We start from the raw sequence: 22,208 nt of genomic DNA, 5'->3' as shown, positions 1-22,208 counted from the left end.
TAATCGTGTCCCCTAAAATATTTTAAAGATATAAGTAACTTTGAACTTCTAAGAAACATTACTCTTAGCGCTTTGAATGTCATTGCAAGACACTGTTTCCCCACACTGCAGCCTCACCCTCACCAACCTCCTCGGAAGAGAGGAAGAGGAAGAGGAAAAAAAAAAATCGCATCCATCTGGTACACCAGGAGTATGGATAATCCCAAAGGCCCGCAGGCGGGCAGGGTGTTTATAAACAGTGGGACATCTGAGAAGAGCATCGGGAATCCACGGCCAAGCCCGGAGCGCCTGTAAGGTTCGGCGGAGAGGGAGGGGGGGAGGGCAGAGGGAGAGGAGGAGAAGGAGGAGGAGGAGGAGGAGGAGGAGGTGGAGCCCATTGGCTCCCGGGGCCGAGGGATCCTATATGCTGCGAGTGAATGAGGCGGCCCCGAGTGCGGGCTGGGCGCCGGCTGTGCCGGGGCGAGTCCTCTTCCCCCGGCAGGAAGCGGAGCAGAGAGCAGCTCGCTGTCCTCGGCTGTCGGTGAGATACGGGAATCTCTGCTGGGTCTCGTCCTGTCCCCGCGGTCGCGAAGTTTGCTCGCTTGCAAAGAGTAGCCGGGTTGTTCGTTCCTCACTTACGTGTGAAGCGAGTAGCTGGGTAATTAAAATTAGCGAAAATATCCTGTTTTCCTAAATGCTTTTTTTTCTCTTCTCTGTCTGACTTCGGGGATTGTAAGAGCTGGTTTATGCAGGGGAGGAGGCTGTCTCACTTATCCGCCTTTCTGGAATTGCGGTTCCATGCTTTGGACAAACAAGTTTTCCAACTGCTTTGTTTAAAAGGTTTCTGCTACAGACCGTATCCATGAACTCCGTACGCGATCGCCTTGCTCCTCTCTTAAAGAAGGGTTTTGTCGGGGTTTGGGATTTCAAACTTCTGTCATAAACAAACCCCAAACTTCACCGCCGTTTTAATGTCTGTTTTGTGTAGCCGCCTAGCAGATTCCCCCCCAGTCTCTGATCACTGGCTGGCAGTCGATTATATTCTTTAAAAAAAAGAAGAAAAACCTCAGAAATTTTTGGTGTTTTTTTCAGAGTCTTTCTCATCCCCTGAGCCGTGGAGGGAAAACTCGCAGCTACTCGAGCACTGCGATGAAATAACCCATTCAAAGCAGTGCTGGTTCCTCCCGCCCCTTGTTCCGGCAGCCCCTCCCGGGTTCCTATTTCTCCAGATTTTGGGGGGGTTTTTGTTGTTGTTGTTTTTTTTGCTACAGGAAAAGTGCGGGATAGTTTTTTTAGTGGTGGTGGTGTTGTTGTTGTTTGTTTGTTTGTTTGTTTCCTCAACTGTTCCCACCCAAGAAACTAGCAAATCCGGCTGGGACTTCCTCTGCTCAGCCCTTGGTTGCAACACGGGACGCGCCGGCGGGAGCGCTGGGGCAGCCCCCCCGCCCCGGCCCGACGAGCGGCGGGAGCCCCTCTCCCCTCTTTCTCCTCCTCTCTCCCCGGTGGCTCAGGCAGGGCGCCTGCCGGCCGCTCGGCGGGAGCAGCCCTGGCCCAAACTCTTTTTGAGGACGCCAGAGGAAAAAAGTCGGCTGAAGAAAACGCGTTGGGCGAAAGGGGGAGATACTGAACGCTTTCAAAAAGCGCCTTTGCGTTAAGCAAAGCTTAAAAAAAAAAATAATTTTTTTTCTTTTTTTGGGGGTTGGGGTTTTTTTTTGGTTTTGGTTTTTTGGGGTTTTTTTTGGTTTCTTGGGCAGGCTGCCGACGTTGAAGCTGTGTAGGCTGGAGGCGGCGGCCGGGCGTGCCCGGCGGGAGGTGTGCGAGGGGAAGGGCCGCGCCGGCTCCCTCCTTTGTTCCCCCGAAGGGGCGCCCGCAGCCGCATGGCCGCCGCCTCTGCCCCTTCCCCCCTCCCAGGCTGCTCCCGGGTCTCCGCGGATGCCCCCGGGGGATGGGAGGAAAGCTATGGATGGCTTGGCGCTTAATTTCGGGCTTCGCGGGGGTGCCGGGAGGCCGCTCCGCAGCCGCTGGGTGAGGCGCGGCAGCAACAACAATCGGCGGAAACACCGCGGAGGCGGCGGGGGGCACCGCCACCCCACACCGCTGCGAGCTTCCGAGAATTATCGATCCTCCTGGGTTTTAGAGGTTCTGGGAAAGGGCTTGGGATGCTCTCGGCGCCGGGGGGCGGGGGTGGCTGCCCGGGGCTGCGGCAGGGCCCGGAGCGAGCGGCGTTGGCTCGCCTTCGGTGTAGGGGCGCGGGGACCACCTGAGCTGCTCGGGAGGAGCAGCTTTGTCAACGCTTCTGAGCGAGATCTTGGAGTATCTAGAGATGGGAGACTGGCTTTACTCCAGTGTAAGCGACTAAATTAAGTGCAAGGCAATGATTAGAAAAAGCCTGTAATTCTGTCCTAGCTACGCAAAGCAGTGCAGAACTCATTACGTGCTACTTGTGCTGCAGCATCCTGCTGTAGAGAGTGCCGAGGCTTGTGCCTGAGGATCTCCCGGCAGTAGCGTTGAAACTACTACTGCAACTGTTGAAATCTGTTTTGTATGATGCTGTCTCGTTCTCACTTCTCCTCCCCAATTCTTGCATTTCTCCTAGCAGTTCGAAACGGAAAAGGATGGAGTTGGCAAATGGATTATTTTAAAAAAGGGAAAATAGTTGTAATCTAAGGATAAATTCTTCCCCCCCCCCACCCCTTACAGAGCAGGGCAGGAGACACTAAATCACTGTTGATAACAACAGCCATGGAATATTCTAGCAGTATTCCAGAAGGCTGGATCATCACATAGAGCTGGGTGTTCCTCTGGTATTATGAAAGTTACTGTCTGCTCTGCACAGAACTAGTTTCATAGAAGCCCACTGTCTGTTACATACAGAAATGTAGTATCTCAGTGAAAATGCAGGCTTTTTCATTGGTAAGGTTTTGGGGGTTGGGGTGTTGGTGTTCTGCTTAAAAATGTAATTTGCTTACTAGTTGTCTTCCTTGAGTGAATCAAAACTGTACCACTTCTGCTTTCTCTAAGATCCTAAATTATTAAGAAGCAAACTAGTTGCTCATGCTGCCCAAAGCAGTAGTTGGGACAGTCTGTCTGACATCTGGCCAAACTGGAGTAGTGAGTACTGAAGCTAGGAATGGTAATTCACCTACAGATTAGGGAGAAGCATGTGGAAAACCCTGCAAGTCATCGCTTATCATTTGAAATGCCAGTGGCTTATGTGTTTGGTGTTACTCTGTACCTGTTAAGGCATCCTAGGATGTACTCAGTGTTGCCTCATCTCCCATGGTTATCAGTCTATGCCTGAAGAATTGTCTGGGTAATTCTTGAACTTGAATGTGTTGCTTACTAAAAGTACAGAAGTACTGAGGGGGGTTTTGGTGTTGGGAAAACTGACTGTGGTTTTGCTGTTACAGCAGTAGGTTTGCTGGGCCTTGGAACTGGTAGAAAGTGGTGGAAGGAACAAGGAAGTGATGGATTAACATTGCACTACTAGCTCTTCCTTCCATATGGCTTGCGGAGTTTAGTAAAGTACCTTCCTCAGCTTCCTGGGATATGCACATCTCGAGTGAGGCTGTCTGAATATTCAGCAGACCTCAGTAATAACTAATATTTAAATGCCAGTGGAAAGCAACATATGATCCACCTCTGTCAGGCTGGCCAGAAGTGACAGCAGGATTTGCCACTGATACCAGAGACATTGAATATTTGGGATTTTTGCAACATTTGGGAAATTGTGGTCCAGATCCTGAACTGAGGCTTTCAAAGACTAAAATAATAGTCATAGACACTTCAGAGGTGGTATCCCCTCTTTTATGAGTTTTGTGACTAGAATGTTTGCCCTTGGTAGCAGAGTGGGGAATGCTATGGAAGGATCTTTGAAAGACAACCCTTGACTTAAATTCTATGGTCAATGAGGAAAACACCACAACATACGGAAACAGGATGATGAAACAAGCCCTTCACGTTGGAATTGCAACTTTTCAGAATGAACCTGTACCAGTCCTGAAGTTTATCTGTTGTTTGGGTGGCATAGTCTGATCTTCAGCTTAGATGGAATTGTGGCTTGGAGATGCTGCTGCTACATGCCCAAACAATTCAGAAAATCTAACAGATCCCAAGAGTGCTTAAACAACCTGTGGACAAATGACCTCAAAATACAGGAATGTTGTAAGCAAAAGCAACTTGGTTTGAAGGACTGTTGAAGAGGGACCTGTGTCTACATACTGCTAAGACCACAGACTGTTGGAGTTGCTGCCTTGTAGCGCAGAGTAAGTTTGCTTGCTGAAAACCAGTTTCCTGCAGTCAAGATTGATTCTCTGGTACCATCTCCAGATTGTAGTAGTCTTAAACTTGAATAAAAAGTGTTTGGTCACTCAGAACTCTCAGGAATGCTGCCATGCTCTGAAGGTACACTGTCACCTTTCAGGTGCAGCAACTCAACCTCACCAACTGAGGTGCAACAACTTTGAAATAAAGAACTCCTTTTGTCAACATGGCTTATATTGTTGGAGGTGCTTTGGGACATACTGGCAAAGGAAGGGATTTTAGCTAGTCCTCTGTGTTTAGAGCTGAGGCAACTTGCTTCACATTGAAGTTACTGTTGGCCCAGTAAGTCACTTTCTACTCACATTTATTCTGCTGCATCCTGCAACTTTTTCTTCCAGTTTCACTCCTGCTAAGACCTGAAGATGCTTGTGCTGATTGAATTAAACTGGCCTTTTGTTTTAGGGCAGGAAATGTACAGCTTCTCTTGCTCTTTAAGCTGCTACTCATCATACATCACCACAGCCCCCTCCTCCATTAGTTGTGTGTTTCCGTGGAATATGAAACAGGATGGATAGATTTTCTTCTCCTTGGTTAACTAAAATAAGATTAGTCTTTCACTTCACACTGTATACTGGGGTTGTAATCATGTGTTTTATTGTTAAGACTAGATGAAGTGTTTTTGCAACTCTTCTTTGTAACTTTCCTGACTTTCCAATAAAATATTTATTCACTACATTTTTAGTAGCTAATAGGCGTGGCAAATGTACCATATTTGTGACTGACTCAAGACCTGCGTAAAGTCCTGTGGTAATTACAAGTACTGACTTTGTATTGCATTGTTCTCAAGGCTCAGCTCTCTAGAATGATGAAGATTCTTTGTTTTTCCTTCTGCCTTAAGTCATCCCTGTCCTGTAAGCTTCTGCTTCCATCTTTGTAGCTTCCTTCTAGAGTCTGCAGACTGGTGTTTTGTGGTCTGTCTCCCAGTGAATTCCATTTGTAGTTTCTACTTAACTGTTTCACTAAACTGTCCTCACAGAAGTTCTTAATCTGGTGCTGTGTGTATGCTGATGCTGTATGTAGTTCAGTTACGTTCTTGGCCTTATATTAGTCTTGCATAAAAGTGTGTGTGTATATTTATACACACATACATACAACAGATATATATTTTATATATATTAAAATATTATTTTCACCAGCTCTTGATGTTGTTAAATCATATGGCCTACTATCTATTTCTCGTAAGCAGAGACAAGTATTTCTGGTTAAATGCAAATGCACAAGTTCATTTAATTTACAAAGACTGTAGCCTTAGAGAAATCTCACTGCTGATTAAACATGTTGGGAATGTTTTGCAGTTCCTCTGTTTGACTTTTATCTGAATTGAATCTTGAAGCTAGGCCTGAGGAATTTTAGTCCTCTGTTCTGTGGCTTTTTATGGCCAGTGACTTGTTGGCAGCTCTCAGTGAGGGTACTTCCAACTGTGGTAAGCTAGAAACTGCAGGATGCTGTGCTTAAGTTGTTACAGTTTACTGTATTGTCACGTTTTTCATAAGTGCATGTGGGGGGTGTTGGTTCTTTTCGCTTTTCTGCCATGAGCCTGTGCTGTTACTGCTCCCCATATTTCATAACAACAAAAAGCAGATGAGTGTCTCCTGTTCAATCCCTGGCCTTCTTGCACTGCAGAAAAGGCTGTATAAAAGGCCAAAATTCTCCTTGGTTCCCACAGATGTAGGAGAGGATTAATGGCATTCATCCCACCCAGTTTGCAGACAGGCTTAAACAAAGCCTCGCACCGCTATTATTCTGGCCAATCTGCAGCTCTTTTGTATATGTTGAGGTGGTTCTCCATCCACTTTATCATAAAATCTGAGATGTTTGTGTCTTTCTGGTTTGCTTGAAACAAACGTGGATACCCCCAACTTGTACGTAGGAGCATTCTGTATTGAATTTATTTTTTTTAAATTTACAAAGAACCAACATCTTTTGATGTGAAATATTTGACTGTATTTAACTATTTAAAATGTGAAAACGACATTAAAGCCTTAAAACTTATGTAGTCATATAAAATAATTGAAATAGACCTTAGCTTAGCACTTCACTACTGAACTAAAGGAAAAGGTTAGCTAGCTGTATGAGTCCAGATCTCATGGAAGAGCTAAAACTAAAACAGCGGTGACTATTGTCAGCAACTGTTGCAAATGCAGAAAACATTCTCCTCTTCAGTCTTTTTTGGTGGCCAGCTCTTCCAGTACACTTAGCTTTAGCAAAACTTTCTTTGCTGTTTTCTTTAACCCTCTCCCCAAACTGATAATCACTCCCCAAGAAGGGGTGTCTTTTCATACAGATAGATAGATTGGAGAGCATGAACCTAACAGGTTTGGACGGTATCTGTTTGATAGGAGTTTGACTTTACTCAAACTACATGTACCTCTTAACACAATGCTTCTAGCATCTTTATTCAGTTTCAACTTTAAAACTATTTGGGGCTTTCTTATGACAGTGAAGACTGAATGCTTTCAGAATTGCAGTCTGGAAGCAAGGATTTAGGAGGAATGGACAGTCTGATGCATTTGCTATTTCTAGATAATGACTTGCCTAAATCTAGACTAATTGAATTCAAGGTGATGTTTATGTAACTTTAAATTCGTTAAAAATGTAAGTTCTTTAACTTCTGTTGGTGTATCTTGAATGACTAGTACTTCATGCTTCTACAGAAAATGCATATATGTAGTATATATATATAGACTTCACTTTTACACTGCATTTGCATGAGTTGAAACAGTTTTAGCAAATTAGTGCTGAACTACCCCAAATGGGAATTGATCTCTTGAGAAAATGACTGAAGTACAAATGCTAAACAAGAAGTGAATACATGATCAGATAGGTTGCTTGCTTGATTCAAATAGATTCATTTCCCATTAATAAAAGACAACTCACTAGATGAGATTATCCAAAATGCAGACAGGGTCATTAATAACTCTCCTCCTCTTTCCTTAGCCTCGAGTAGAATACAACATTTCTCTCTCTGCTTAAGAGTTGCTGGCAGCTATGCACAGCAGTGAACAGGAGAGGGTGAGAATGAACAAGGCATGACTCTTCTTAAGGGCCAAGGGAAGAGTGCGCAATGACTATCTATCTGTTCTTAAGTGCTTGTAGATCTGTGGGTGTTAGGAAAGATAAAGTGGCTTAAGCAATATTTGCTATTGGTGATCTCAAGAGGAGGGCTTTGAAGTGTTGTGGCAATGGCAGCTCTGCTACATTTGCGGGGCTGATGAGCCATTAAGGGGTCATCTTAAAGAGGCTCTCTTAGGATTTTTTCACTCATCAGAAAGCTCATCTTTTAAATTTAATTATATATTCAGATACTTTCGTAGATATTGATACAAGTATTGTTTTTCTCCATAGAGCTGCTTCTTTTCTAGGCTGATCCTATACTTGCTTTGAGACTATCTTAAATTACTAGGAGACTTCTGTGTAGGTGTGCTTTACTTGAGGTGATCTCTGCATGGTGGATTCAGTCTAGTGTTAGACCTTGTGCTTGCAGGGTGTGTGTATGTGGTGGGGAAAGCACGGCCTTGAAACTGAAGACCTGGATACTTACCCAGCAACAGAGAAAATTAGTCTGTACTGTCTAGTATCCCTATGCATAGGATTGGGACCCAACTTGCTCCTTAATTTCTACAATGTGTATAAAGAACTGAAAGCCAGGCTATGTTCCTGACGACGTGACTTGGGTCACCGAAGTTGGAAGAGTTTTTAACAAAAGTGACATTGGTTCTTACTGACCCAGGTACTGTTAGGATGGGAACCAGCATTAGTGTTCTGCAGCCCAGCTTCCTTGAACTCTTGTGTACATGGTTTGCAGGTAGACAAGCCTGCAGACTTGTCTCCTAGGGCTCTACTTGTAGGTTTGGGAACATAAACTAGTGGAGGAAAAGATCTGATGTGAAAAGGAGTGATCCAGGACTTCTGTCCTTAGTTGTGTATAGATTATAAATGGTGTCTAGATGGTAAGTCAGCATGATGCTTGGCTAAAGTTAATAAGCCATGCTTGAGAGAGAGAGGCAAGTTTATGCAGCTGAGCTGATTTTGGGAAGTTTAATGGGATGATACTCTACTGTGTGGACTCACGAATTCACATATCTCTGATCTGTGCTAACTTAAATCTGGAAAGGAAAGAACTAGTCTAATAGAACACTAAAAGACTCCACCAGTTCCTGTACCCTGTAGGTCAACTAGTATTTGACTTGACTTTTAAATCTCAACATGTTTTATCATCATTAGTCTAATTGAAAGAAAAAAAAAAAAAACCAAGACAATGCTTTGGCGCAAAACCACCTGCATTCTAATCTACACATTGAACTTTTCATTTGCTGTCTTCCTGCCTTAGTGCCCACATGCTAGTGACATGTGTAACATGCAAATTTTTACTGTAAACTCTTGCTGCAGTATGGAAGATCCATCTGGAGTTTGATGCAGAATTGGGATTATAGGCTAGAGTATGGTTTGAGGAAGAGGGATAGACTGGAAAGCCCATGAGAGAATATTTACTCTGGAATGAAAAGCTTAAAACATGGAACTAGGATAGCAAAGCCTAGCATGGTTTAGAAATGGCCATGGTACAACAGTGTTAGCCATCTGTTTAAATGAGTCCTTCATACACTTTCTAACTTGCTGTATTTTTTGGAAAGTATTCTCACTAGGCAAAAAAAAGTTTCAAAGTGAGGCCCCATAGGAAGGCAGCTTAAACTAGTCATCTTGCAATTAGTTGTCAGTCTTAAATTTGACTTCCTCTTTTAGTTTGACAGCTAGCATGGAAAAAGTCTGCTTCAGATACCTGAAGATCAAGCTGTACAGCTATGGCATGTAGACTGGAACAGAAGTCACTTTAGGTTTGTGGGGGAAATAGACAGGAAATAACATCTCTAGATCTAGCTGCAAATAACTATTTGAATCAGCTTACTTAAAACAGGATGCAGAAGGAATTACTGATGGGGTGGATCTGTGATGTTGCAGTTCTTCAACTTTAACATGCTATGAAACAGGGATTCAGCATGAATGTGTAACTAGGGAATTTGCATTCTCTCGTCTTCCAGTCTTGAGCGTTGGACTGGATCCTTCACTGCTTGATACTTCACAATTGCTTTCTCTAGTATGGGAAAACCAGTTTTCGTCAACCTTCAGCTTCAGTCAACCTTCAGCTCAAAGCTTGTCATGTGTAATGGGATGTCCTTCTTGCAAGGTTGCCTGAAATATCTTTTTGTAAAGAGATGAATACACTAATGTGGGATAGAAAGCAGTGGCAAGCTAGCCTTCTTTATAATTCTTTTTGTGGTCCTCACCCTCTTTTGCAAGCAAGGTGTATTTATAATATTCTGAGAGTAAGTTATATATAGTCACTAGAAAATTCTTTACACCACTCATACAGAAGGTTCCAAATACGAACGAAATGTCTTTAAATACAGGCACTGTAAAAGCAAACTTACATAAATGCAGACTGCTCTTTGGTATAGCATTAGAGCTTATCACTGTCATCTGCCAAAACAGATGCGATGGGCTGTACAGTGCGTACCATTAAGACCTCTGTAGCTGGGTCTTAGAGTTCTGACTTGCCTTCCTGGAAGTACTTAATTTTGTCACTGTTCTCAGAATATGAGGTCATGCGGCCTCAATCATGTCACTGCCAGACTGAAACTTCAGAATATTATCCTTATTGTCAGTACAAAGAACTGGCTCTTTTCACCCAATCTGCTGCACACAAAGCAAAGAATTTCTTGTTGGTGCATGTGTGTTTTGTGCAAAATCTCTTGAACTAAATGACTCATTTCGGAGGCTTTCATACTGAAAAATGCAATCCTCCCTTCTAGCTTGTATGGGAAGAGTCTGCAGCAGATATAGCAGGTTAAAGCAACTGAAAATTGCAGTCTGAATATAGACTGGTGCTTGAAAGATGTGGTCCTGCTCCTGTCCTGCTATCTGCACAGTAGCTGTTTCAGGGAACTGATCCTGATGAAAGCAACTTAAGAAGGCGAGTCTGTCCATTCTGGCAGATGTCTCCATTTAGATTTGCTTGTAGCAGCTGGGAAGCTTGATGCTCATCTTAGGGGAAGCAAGAAATCACACTCTTCCTTCTACAGAGGTTTTGCACTTGCTCTGGTGGAAAGGTAAATCTCTACTGGCAGTTGGCTGTTTCCTGGCAGTGTTAAGCATTTACAACCTGTTTCTGCTTCCAGCCCTGAAGGACTTGAAATGCTTTACTCAATTGCCATCTAATGCTTTGCCATCCTTTGAATTTCTCTGCCAACTAACACTTCAGAGATTGCCCCAGCACTTGTAAGTGTTACACATCAATGAGAAGCAGGAAGTGGTAACAGCTTTCAATGTCTCATTTTTCTGCATGCTGCTGTAGATATTTCTGATACAAAGCTCCCCTGGGGGAAGTGCTGTACTTCAGTGCCCATTTTTTTTAATGAGGGGATTGCTCTTGATTGAGCAACTTCAGAATCACTTAAGGAGTTCATATTTTGGAAGGTGCTGGATGTTCACCTTCTGAAAATCAGGTGTCTGTTCAATCTGAGAAGTCCTCAACACATGCACCAAAAGCATTTAAGAATGCTGATTCTACCATCCCAGGAAACTATACTCTGACTGCAATTTGCAGGCAAATTAAAGAATTTACAGGCAATGCCTGCATATAAGATTGCAGAAGGATGGGTTAAATGTTCTTGAAACAAAATTTTCAAAGCTACTGTCAGTCATCCCTGCATTAATGTTCCTTACTGATGCAACATCCGTGACCAGACTCTAAACTTCTCATAAATCTTTATAGCACGAGACTGTTTCTTTTTGTTAATCCCATTATCATTGTGACCGTATTTTCCTACAGGATACCTGTCCAAATCAACTTCCATTTCTCACCAGCTTTGTACAGAACAATGTATAACAGTGGAAGCTTTGACATTACTTGAAATTATTTTCTTTGCAGGCTGTGTGCATGTGCTTTCTTTCCATCTCAGTGCTCATGAACTATGTAGGAAGGAAGGCTTAGCTAAGTACCTTACTGCATCTTTTTTTCTTAAAATGACCATCTGTCACTGTGGCAGTAACTTGCTCAGTGTTTCTGTTCAGTTTTCTTTTGTGATACAGCTCATATATAAGAGGAACTTGAATGTCAGTTTCAAAGCAACTTCTTAATGTAGAACAAGTTCTTCAAACACTGATGAGTGAAGGAGGAGGACATAGGCCAGGGTAGAGATGACAGCATGACTTGTGAAGAGACGTCAGCAACAGAAAAATGGTAGGAGGAACCTGGGCTACATACGTAATCTTGTAGCTAAAGCTGTAAGCAGCAATGTCCATTCAGGCTTTGTTCCCACTAAGTTAGGCACATACTTTCTTACCCTTTAACTAGTCAGTTGGAAGGGAAAATCTTGATAAACATGTAACTTTGTGTTTTGTTGGCTTATTTGATGTGTGAACTCAACTAGATTTCCTTTGGTCTTTTGGTGTAAGCAGTACCTAAATCGGTATTGCTGGAGATGGAAGAGTTCAATTTCATAGGAATTACAACTGTTTAAATCACTCAGAAACCATATGCTGCAAAAAGTTTTAAATTCTACTTAACAAACAAAACTCTCAGACATGCCAAAATATGTTCTTTGAACCCTGTAGCTTCTTTCTAAACAGATTTTTGAAAGCTTCAAGGAAATCCAAGCCACTCTTTTCAGGATTGTCTCACCGTTACACTAGGCTTCACAAATCTGAATTTAAATCCAGGCAGTGGTAATCTTAGTCTCTGCAGCTTTAACTGCAGCTTGTCTGCGTTTGTCACATCTGTGGCTGGGCACATCCACTTAGTGCTCTAAGTGGTGTTGCAGTTTAGGTCTATGACATCTGAAATCTTCCAGCAGGAATGGAGCATCTCTGCAATGTGCCTTCTAACCTGGAAATCCCACTCCACTATCAAACAAGGTGATATGGAGTAGCTCATGTGACAGGACTATCCTGACTTTAGACCAAAAGCCAGCCCTAGGGCTTCAAGTTTTCTGTAGTAACAGAGAGCGTGGTAGTAGCCTTAGAACTGAAAAGACTGAAAGCTTTAGAAACAATGTGTGTTACATCTGGTCCTACAAAAGCAACCCTTGAGTCCTGCTGTGAACTTAGGTTAGGCTCTAGATAAAGTTTGACCACTTTCTGATACTTTCTTCTTCAGGTTTTCAGCAGGTTGATTTTTGAGGGCAAGAGGTTGAGAGGAGCTGAACTGGGCTTGTTGAGCCAACTGTATAAGCTCCAGAGCTGTTGCAAGCTGTGGAAGGGCTGTGTGGTGAGGATGAGAGGGCAGAGTGAGTGTAAGGCTGTCCCCAGCTGGCAGCAGTAAGCTTTTGATTGAGCTCAACCATCACATGGAACTGCACCCTTAAACTAAGTGGCTCTTTGGCAGAGCCAAGGACAAGATGTGGAGTTAAGTTTTGGCAGCTCTTCAGATGACTTGTATTTTGAAACTAGGTAATGTTTGAGGTGTTCTTTCTTGTAGATTTCTGAACTTTCTTTATCAAAGAGTTGTTGATGTGAAAGGGACAGTTGCTACAAGCTGATAGTAAAAAATGGTTCTATTTAAAATAGTGTTTCCTGGAATATCCTGTGTGGCCTGGGAAGGCCACTTGTGATCTAAACTTATCTTCTGTACTAGGCAGAAGGAGTGAAAAATAACTACATATTATGATCTTTGTCTTTGTCCTAAAATACATGTTACGCAGGGATGTGGTATATTGAATCTATTACAGATTAATTGAAGCCCAGCCTGTGTATTGTAACATGACAAAATTTGTAGCTGGGAGTTGTGGGGTTTTCTCTCGGGGCAGTCTTAGTTGGTCTCTCTTGGGTTTAGGTTTTTATCAGGGTGGTGGTAGTTGGAAAAAATCTCCATGTTGGAGTGTCTTTTGTGTGAATGTTGTCTCTTCATGGCTCCTCCTGTCTCCGGTGTTTCATGTCCGAGGCATCTGTGTGTTTCTCCAGACAGCGCTTGTCAGTCTCTTGTCAGTGGACTTTCCAAAACTGTTCTATCCTGAAATTAACTTCATACTGACTTTGTTGACAAATGTGGACATTTAAAGTAGCTCCCCAAGGATCTGCTATTCCACAGTGGTTACTCTACAAACTATTGAGTTTGCATAACAAGCTATGCTAGTTCCACTTTCATTCCAGAATACAATTCTGTGTTTTCCATTCAGTATATAAACAGTTGCTACATTATAATGACAGTCATGCTTGTTGTAATACTGAAAGCTTAAATAACAAACCCCTTTAGAAAGGGTAGGATTGCTACAGGGTGAAAAAAGCTTGCAGTACTTGCAACTGTGTGAAGACCACATGCAGTTGTGAATCTTCAATCTACCGGAAAGGGAAGGCAGCTACAGGAACTTGGTGCTTGGATCTCCCAGTCTCTCTCACGTCTCAGAGTGGATCTAAAAGCTTCCAAGAAAACTTACACCAAGAGGCAAACCACCTGATGTTCAGAAAAATGGCTGTCAAGCATGGTTTTATCTCTGTTCCACGATGTTCCCTCTGGCTAGGGTGAACATATTGGTATGTTTTGTTTTTTTTTTTCTTAGGATGAGAATTAGTTGTCAGTGAATAGCTCCTGTGGTGACTCAACCTGTCTCTTAAGGGAAGGAGAGTATGACTAAGCCCAAAGGATGGATGTTGCAAATGGGTGATAAAAAGTTCTGACAATGAAGGAGACTACTTGTGCATTGGCACCTTCAATGGGAATCTCCAGGCTTTTTTGGAGGGAGATGGGGGCCAGGTATAGGCCTCCTTAAATTTCATCAGTATTGCTCACCTATAATCGCATTTTGAAGTTTTACCCGAGAGGTATGTTTGAGGAAGATTCTGAAAAGCGTCTGTCTACTAAAGCCTGATCTGATTCCTGCAAACCTAGATCAAGGAAATGACAGACCAGACTGTTCCTGCCTTTAGTCAGTTGATTTTTATGGCTTGTTTCTTCTTCAAGGAAAAGCTTAGGCTATCTTTTCAGCATCCCTGACTTCCAAGAGGGGAGTGCTGGGGAGCAGAAAACTTAGTCTGTGCGCATCTCTTGTCCCCTGCTATCTGCTCCATAATTAAAGCTGTTTCCATGATGTGATGGATTTTTGGGTCTTTTTTTTTGTCTTTTTCTGGGGGCTTTTGTTCTTCCCTAGTGGCAGTAATTGTCATGTAGGTTAGTTTCACTGCTGGTCTTCAGTGACCTCTGTCACTTTGTGGTGTTGACTATTGTCTCACTTTACCAGCTGACATGGGCAGTTGCAGACTCTTGCCAAAACATGTTATCTAAGTGTAATCTAAAAAAAGTTGTATTTGGTGACTAGGATTCTTGTGTTTACCAAGGCAAACTTTGCTTCAAATGGTTAAATAGATTGCCTTGTGCTCCCTTTACTTTCAGAAAAGTCATTCAGCTGCTTTTAAGCTATCATGATGGCAGGATGGCAGTAGGCAACCCTTTTTTTTGTTTTTTTTAGACTTTGTGAACTTAGCTGGGGGAGATGCTGCTGTAGCATTTGTCAAACTGGTCAACTTCATGCAGAGTACAGGTATTTTGGAAAAAAGCACAAATAAGTATCTAGGTCAGAGGGGAAAACCAGAATTTATCTTCATTCTCTGGAAGTAGTGGGTATCTTCAGACCCACTCCTCCAAAAGGACCTATCAGATGTCTGGATTTCTGTAACACTCCAGCTTGTCTGCATCTCTGTGCTTCATCTGAAACAAGAGTAAGCTTTGCAATAGTTCTATTGTAAAGTTGCTGAGTTTATAACTCTGAGGTGCATTGTTTAACTTCATGTTTCCAAAATAAAAAGGGTTTAAACCAATACTATAAAAAGCGCTGACTGACTTTTATTCACCAAACTGCCCATACAGCTTTTCTGTTATGCACTACAATCTGCAAGCCTCAACTGCACCGATGCACTGTTTCCAGTTTGAGCAGCCAGTCCCCTTCCTGTGGTAGATAACTACACCGTGAAATTGCTCCAAGTTTTCTTATCTCTGTATAGTCTGTTTCATTCTTATCATGCTACCTAGTTGCAGGACTAGCAAGTCAGATGGGTAGTTGCAGGTCAAATGGGTAGAAAACTCTCAAAACATGTGTTGCATGTAACTTCTGACGTAATAGTGATTGTGTTCTCTTTCTTCAGGGGTTGTGTTTCTGTGCGACAAGCTTGTGGGGTGTCATTCCTTGTGGTGCTAGTCCTACACTTCTTGCTTGACACTGTAGTCTCAGGTTTTTACAGGATGAACAAGTAACTGCTACTTTAGGCTGTTCTTGTTTATTAGATAGGAGAGACAACTCTGGCTATGAGAACTGAGTTTTACAAACCACAGGGTGAGAAGGCTGGACTTGTGTGGTTTCCTGTGCTTTGGATTTGTCACTAAACTCCAGTTGGTAGCAGAGATGGTAGCACTGCAGTGTTAGCTGTCTGGTCTTAATAGGTGTATCTGACAGGGGTGTCTCACTGACTGTCTGTGCTTCTCGCTGCATAACCTGCCTCTTAACCGCAGCTCGGGTTGCAAACAATTTCTATCTGCACCAACGCCAAAAAACAGAGGCCCTAAGCTTGTACATGGGATATTCGATAATGGGAACCACTGGAGCACGGCTGGACTAGTGGCACTTTTTGGCCAACCTCAGGCTGGCTGTGGAAGTCAAAGGGCTGCTTCCCCTCGACAAGTGTGCCCGGGAGGTCGAGGCGGGAGTGCGCTGGGGCCCTACCAGGGCCGGGGTGAGGGGGAGGAGTGACAGGGGCCAGGGGATGACATGGAGGTGGCGCCTCCCCTCAGGACGGCGGCGGCGGCCCCGTGAGAGCTGGGGGACCGCGCTGAGGCGCGGGCGGCCCTGCGTCGCTTGCACCCCCACGGCCCTCAGCCCGACTGGAGCGAGGGCAGCCTTGCCCGCCTCCCTTCCCCTCGGCGGCGGGGCCTTCTCGCAGAGAGCCTAGTGGAGGGGAGCGGTGGCGAGGGGAGGGTGGCAGCGCAGGGGACCTGCGGCGGCTGTGAGGGAGGGGAGGCCTGTGGGGGGGGTCTGGCCGTTGTGACCCGGCGCTCCCACATCCGGGAGGGGGCTCAGCGGGGGTCTAGCTCTTTAATAGGCCGCCCAAAGCCGACCTGTAAACTCGGTCATTTGTAGGGTGTGGCTTCCCTCCTATCTTAAAGAATTTAAACAAAATGTCATCGTCGGTTAACGGCAGTGGGTTTTTCTAAGAAAGAGTTTCTTGTATCAGAACTGAAGCCTCTGTGTCTGGTTCCCCTTCTTCACTTGCCTCCCTCGAGCTTGCTCAGGGCCACTGACAGCCTCTGACTTGCTGCCAGGTGGTTTTTGGGGGGGTGGGGGGGTGTGTGTGTGATGTAGGTGGATGGTAATGGGGAGTGTCTGAGTAGTCAGCTTATTTCCATGACCAAACCTACAACCAGACATGTTAATAACAGCTCACTAAAACTTCTCTCCTCTCCCTCCCCTTGCAACTGGTAGGTATTCATCCTCGTGAAGGAAACACACGTGAGAAGATCTGATTTAGAGCTGTGGTGTTCACTTCAAGATGTCCCAGAAGGAAAATACTCATTTGCAAGTCTCACCTTTCAAAACTGTCTGCATTCTTTCAAACAAAGGAAAATGTTTTTTGAGAAAGATGACTTGTGAAATCTGTGAACAAAGCTGAGTGGAAGGATACTGAATGAAAGACAGCATGCCTTACAACGGACACTTATCTTGAAGGGGTGACACAGTCCTCTTAAAACACAGGCACTGTAAAAACACTGATCCTGAACAAGAATAAGGATTATAGAAACTGCATCAGAATGTTTGTTAGTTCCAGGAGAGTCAGAAAATGCCATTTTTTGCAGATATTTGCCACTTGCTTCATACTGTGTCTCATGATTTTTTGGGGACCATTTGATAATCACATTGTGAGCCATATGAAATCTTACTCATACAGATACCTCATAAATAGCTACCATTTTGTGAATGACAGCCTGTCTATCAACAGGGATAACTTGGACAGAGTATCAAGCTACCAGTACTTGATCAACCACAGAGAGAAATGTCAGCAGCAGGATGTCCTTCTCCTGTTGTTTGTGAAAACTTCTCCTGAAAACCGTCATCGGAGGGATGCAATTAGACAAACTTGGGGTAATGAGAAATATGTTCGTTCTCAACTTAATGCCAACATTAAAACTCTTTTTGCTTTAGGACGACCAACAGATCATCTGCAGCAACAACAGATGCAAAGAGAACTTCAGCTGGAAGACCAGAAATACAATGATTTGATTCAGCAAGACTTCTTGGATACTTTTCACAATCTTACTCTTAAATTGCTTTTGCAGTTTAGCTGGGTGAATGCCTACTGTCCTCATGCCAGGTTCATTATGTCTGCAGATGATGATATATTTATCCATATGCCAAATCTTGTTGCTTATCTCCAAAGTCTAGCACAAATGGGTGTTCAAGATCTCTGGATTGGTCGTGTCCATCGTGGATCCCCTCCCGTAAGAGACAAGAGTAGCAAATACTATGTTCCATATGAAATGTACCAGTGGCCCTCTTACCCTGACTACACAGCAGGAGCTGCATATGTAATATCAAATGATGTAGCAGCTAAAGTATATGAGGCTTCACTGACTCTGAATACAAGTCTTTATATAGATGATGTTTTCATGGGTCTTTGTGCCAATAAAATGGGAATTGTACCACAATATCATGTATTCTTTTCTGGGGAAGGAAAGGCTCCGTATCATCCCTGCATTTATAACAAAATGATGACATCTCACGGACACGTAGATGATCTTCACCAGCTCTGGAAGCAGGCTACAGATCCCAAAGTTAAAAAGTTTTCTTCAGGGATTTGGGGTAGAATATACTGCAGACTAGTCAATATTGTGCTTCTCTGTAAACTATACTATGAGGACACATACCCTTGTTCAGCTGCATTTTCTTAATACTTGAATATCTGCGTTGAAGATCCACTGAGCCAAAACAGAGCAACAACTTTTTAGCTGTTTATTCAAAATATATGTAAACATGGAAAGAGGTAAAACTTAAATGTGAATAGCTGGGGAGGGGAGGGTGTGGGGTGGGGCAGGAGAGATGGTCCCAAATTCTGTTCAGAAACTTATTGGAATAGCTCTCCTATTGTACTGCAACTTTTTACATTGTAGCCTGTTTTTTTTTTTTTTACACTCTTCAAGGGATGCAAGTATGGATTAAATGAACAATAATGGACTTAACTTCTAGACTTTGAAATGCTTGGTGAAAGTGTCTGTTCCTTTGAACCTGTCAGTAAGTCTTAAGGTTTTTTTTAAAAAAAGCTATGTGAACTAAGGCACATGATGGAAAAAAAAATCTGCTATATCAAAATGGAGTAGACCTTTCAAAACACAAGGAAAATACAACTTCTGACTTCATGAATGAGAGACTATTGCAGTAGTTTAAGGCAATGTGAATTGGTTACAAATATTCACCATTTCTCAGTGCTTCATAGAAAGAAAGTCTGGACCTGCACAATTGACAAACAGTGCTAGAAGTGAAGACCTGCTACAATCTTTTTCTCAAAGCTCCCTAAATCTTTGAAACAGGGAAGCAGTGTTTGAGTGCCCTCTGACTTGGTTGTTTTAAGTAACAAATGAGGTCCTTTTAGATCAGGACTGAACTTGAAAGGATAAAATCAAATATTACTCATGTAACTGGTTTTGCTAATCTTTCTCTGCCTTCTGAAAACTGAAGTAGTATATATAAACAGTCCAATCTTTAATAAGCAAATAAGCTAAATGAGTTTTCTTTTAACGATGCTTCTGCTTTCCAGTATTCATGGTTCTAAAGGTTAAAAGCAAGCAAAAGTCCCTGAGAATGTTACTTATAGCTAATTTGAAGCTGTTAAGTGTTAGCAGAAGCATAAAATTTTGCTTTTTAAACTAAGAGAGAGGGTATTTTCTGCTCAAAGTTTGACTTCACTGTGAAGGGATAGGGCGATGTTGATCCACAGAAAGTACACAAATGAAAATCACTAATATTTCTTCTGAAGTCTTAAGCACAAGATTGTCTTTAAAATTTCAAGGTAGTTTGTGTCCACAAAGCCCTGTATCTTGAATATATTTCAATGTTAATACCACCTGCAGGAAGAACAGCACACCTGTGCATTGTAAATCAGGATAAAAGTGATGTTCAAACTCCAGCCATTATGAGTTGTACTGTGGTGCCATATAAGTATGATAGAGAACCAAAGTTCTAGGATGTCTGCAGTCTTTTCTTGTATAGCTCACTAATGGTGTTTTCACAGACTCTCAGGACAGATATTTTAGTTGCTAATTGCCAAACCAGCGGTAGCTCTTCTGGAGTGGACACAGAGCCCACACAAGGTATGGTCAGATATTACTTGTGAACTGATTTGATGCTGGAATAAGTTCCAGTGTGGACAGTGTCAGAAAACTACTTCCGAAAGCTTGACTGGGTCAAGCTTATCAGCAGAGCAATAACAATGCAAAAGCTCACAAATTATCGAGCATCTGTTAAAAATGGGCTAATTGCAGGAGCAATACTACTTGCTTTCTGCCTAAAACTAGCCTTTTTCTTCTGCCTGAAGCTTCTCACTGTGTGGAGCAGTGAGGTACTTGGTCTGCGTCTTCTGACTTTAGTGTAGAACAGCTATACAGGACTTGGCAGTTTTAAGCCACAAGTAGTAAACTTTGTTTAAATAATTGCTACTGCTCTTGGAGCTGTGCTGCATGTTTTAATCGTTTGAATGGCTAATGGTGTATGTTAGCATAGACGGAATCCAGGAGTGAGCTTGCTGACTGTTCTCTAAGCTGCCATTTCAGATGGATGGTAGGTAGCTACTGGAATTAAGTGAAATACATAACTTTCTATAATTGGTTTTCCAGAAGGAAAAAAAGAAGAATGTTGGGTATATAGAGAGTCCACAAATAAATAATTTATCAGTGTCAGAATGATTGAAGAATGTAACAGCTATACTTTACAAAGAACAAATCCAGTTCCTGTTCTTGCCTAAACAGATTACTTACAGTACTGTGGATGTGTGCGTTTCTTTAAAAAAAAAAACAAAAACAACAACACAAGACAACCCTAGATCTATATAACCTGTTGGCTTACAGGGAGATAAATGCACATATAGAGAAAGTAGTATTCTGTACTGAAGGAAAGCTGCTTTATCAGATCCCTGACCTGTTGTGAGCCATTTAAACCAACAAGCTGCACAGCAAAACTGCGCTACTAGAAAAAGCCATGGTGTTCACTGTAGGGAAAGAGGGTCTTCATATGCAGTATGCAACCAAAATGTACTATTAAGACTACAATTTTTACCAGCATAACTATGTTGGGATTTATTATTTTCACTCCTACAAGCCAAGGTAAATTAAGTTTTAAGTACCTTAAACTTCTATAGGGTAATGACCTAGCTAACATCTAAAACTGCTTAAATGTAGTTTACCATTATTTGAAAGTCACTTTTGGCCACTGAAATACTTTGTTTTACAGCTGGTTTGAGTTTTGTTTGGATTGTTTCTTAATCTTAAAAGGGCCTTGATGTTTGTAGTATGCATTTTCTTTTGCTGCAGTGAAAAGAAGTTGCTTGTTGAATAAAAAGGAAAGCATGAAGGCACTCCTTTCAAAAAATGGAGACGCTAGAAAACATATTATTTTCTGGTTCTAAACACTGACTTAAGATTTGTACACCTTTACCTGGAACCTTTTTTAACAATAGTCTCGGTGCTCCAATGCAGGGCTGTCAGGTTTTACTTTTACAAATAAAACTGTTACCAGCCTGAATGGTCACTCCTCATTAAGAGTTTGACATTGTTGCACAGCATATTTAATGCTAAAATTGTTTTTACCTATTTGTTTGGTTTGCATCAGTTTCCCTTTGATATTACTAATTTTTATACAAGTGTTCAATATTTATTCTTAAACTTTGCTCTGTACCACAAAAAGACAATTGTTTTGTAAAATTTGTTTTGAATAAACAGACTTATTTCTTTTAAAAAAACCAAAACAACACTGCAAAGGTAGTATCTCTTGTTGCTTTCTTTGTAACTGACAGGCTCAGCTCATGCTTTTAAATGCTAGTCTGAGGAGAGGACTTCAAATTGCTGCTCCCCCCCCCCCCCCTTCTACCTTGAACCAAACCTTTTGTGGAACAAAAGGCAAAATTGGTCTTCCCAAGAAATACCAAGCTTCTAGGTCTAAAGTGGTGTAAAACTGCCAAATTTTAGAAGTTTAACTTGTTAACTCCAAATTAGTATGTTCCCTTTAGGCAATCATTCCTCAAGAGATGTATATCTATCTAAAGAAGTTCTATTTCAGATCACACTTAGCAACTTGAAAACTAGCTGATGGAACCAGTCATAGTATTTTCATAGGGTATAATTAAATCCAAATACTAATAAGTTGCATTTTTGTATGTCTCCAATTTCTCTAGCATAATATCAAGCTAGCATGTTTAGAATGTACTCTTTTGCATCTAGTTACTTCAATGTATACCTCTGAGATAAAGGCGTAACATAAGTATAATTTATCTAAATCACACTGAAGAGGAGAACAAAGGAAATGAAGTCAGGATTGTGGGGCTTGGCTTGTTTCAGGGTGGGTTTTGTTGTGGGTTTTTTGTTTTGTTTTGCTTTTTTTAATTGCTCCCTTTGGTCTAGAAACAGTGCAGTTCAACTAAGTTAAACTGGGTTTGCTTGGTACTTTTTGTTAAACTAAATAACTTAAGTATTTGGTGTTTTAGAGTACCTCATTAATCTCTTTCTCAAGACTTTGCAGAAAGGGAGAAAGGATTATTGCGCTTAAAAAACCAGAATCTTCTCAGAGGCATATAGTCAAATACAAATATCCTGAACACAATGAGATGATCTTTAATACTGCTTTTTTGTAAATACATGCAAGGCCTGTTCTAATCACTTATTTTCT

General features: G+C 42.2%; 2 protein-coding genes across 3 annotated transcripts in view; one reads left to right on the top strand and one right to left on the bottom strand.

The window, feature by feature from the left end:
• The window catches only part of MCF2L2 (MCF.2 cell line derived transforming sequence-like 2), a 163,797-nt gene that overhangs the window by 69,822 nt on the left and 71,767 nt on the right, over nucleotides 1-22,208 (bottom strand). The gene's annotated exons all lie outside the window — the stretch shown is intronic.
• B3GNT5 (UDP-GlcNAc:betaGal beta-1,3-N-acetylglucosaminyltransferase 5) lies at nucleotides 385-21,303 on the top strand. The gene is made up of 2 exons (XM_074834161.1): nucleotides 385-520; nucleotides 16,764-21,303. The coding sequence occupies exon 2, from the start codon at nucleotides 17,090-17,092 to the stop codon at nucleotides 18,224-18,226; it is 1,137 nt and encodes a 378-aa protein (XP_074690262.1). The 5' UTR covers nucleotides 385-520; nucleotides 16,764-17,089; the 3' UTR covers nucleotides 18,227-21,303.

The sequence above is a fragment of the Strix aluco genome, chromosome 9 (genome assembly GCF_031877795.1).
Source record: "Strix aluco isolate bStrAlu1 chromosome 9, bStrAlu1.hap1, whole genome shotgun sequence".
NCBI lineage: Eukaryota > Metazoa > Chordata > Aves > Strigiformes > Strigidae > Strix > Strix aluco.
Note: the sequence above shows the minus strand (reverse complement) of the source record. Positions and strands in the feature narration are given on the sequence as shown.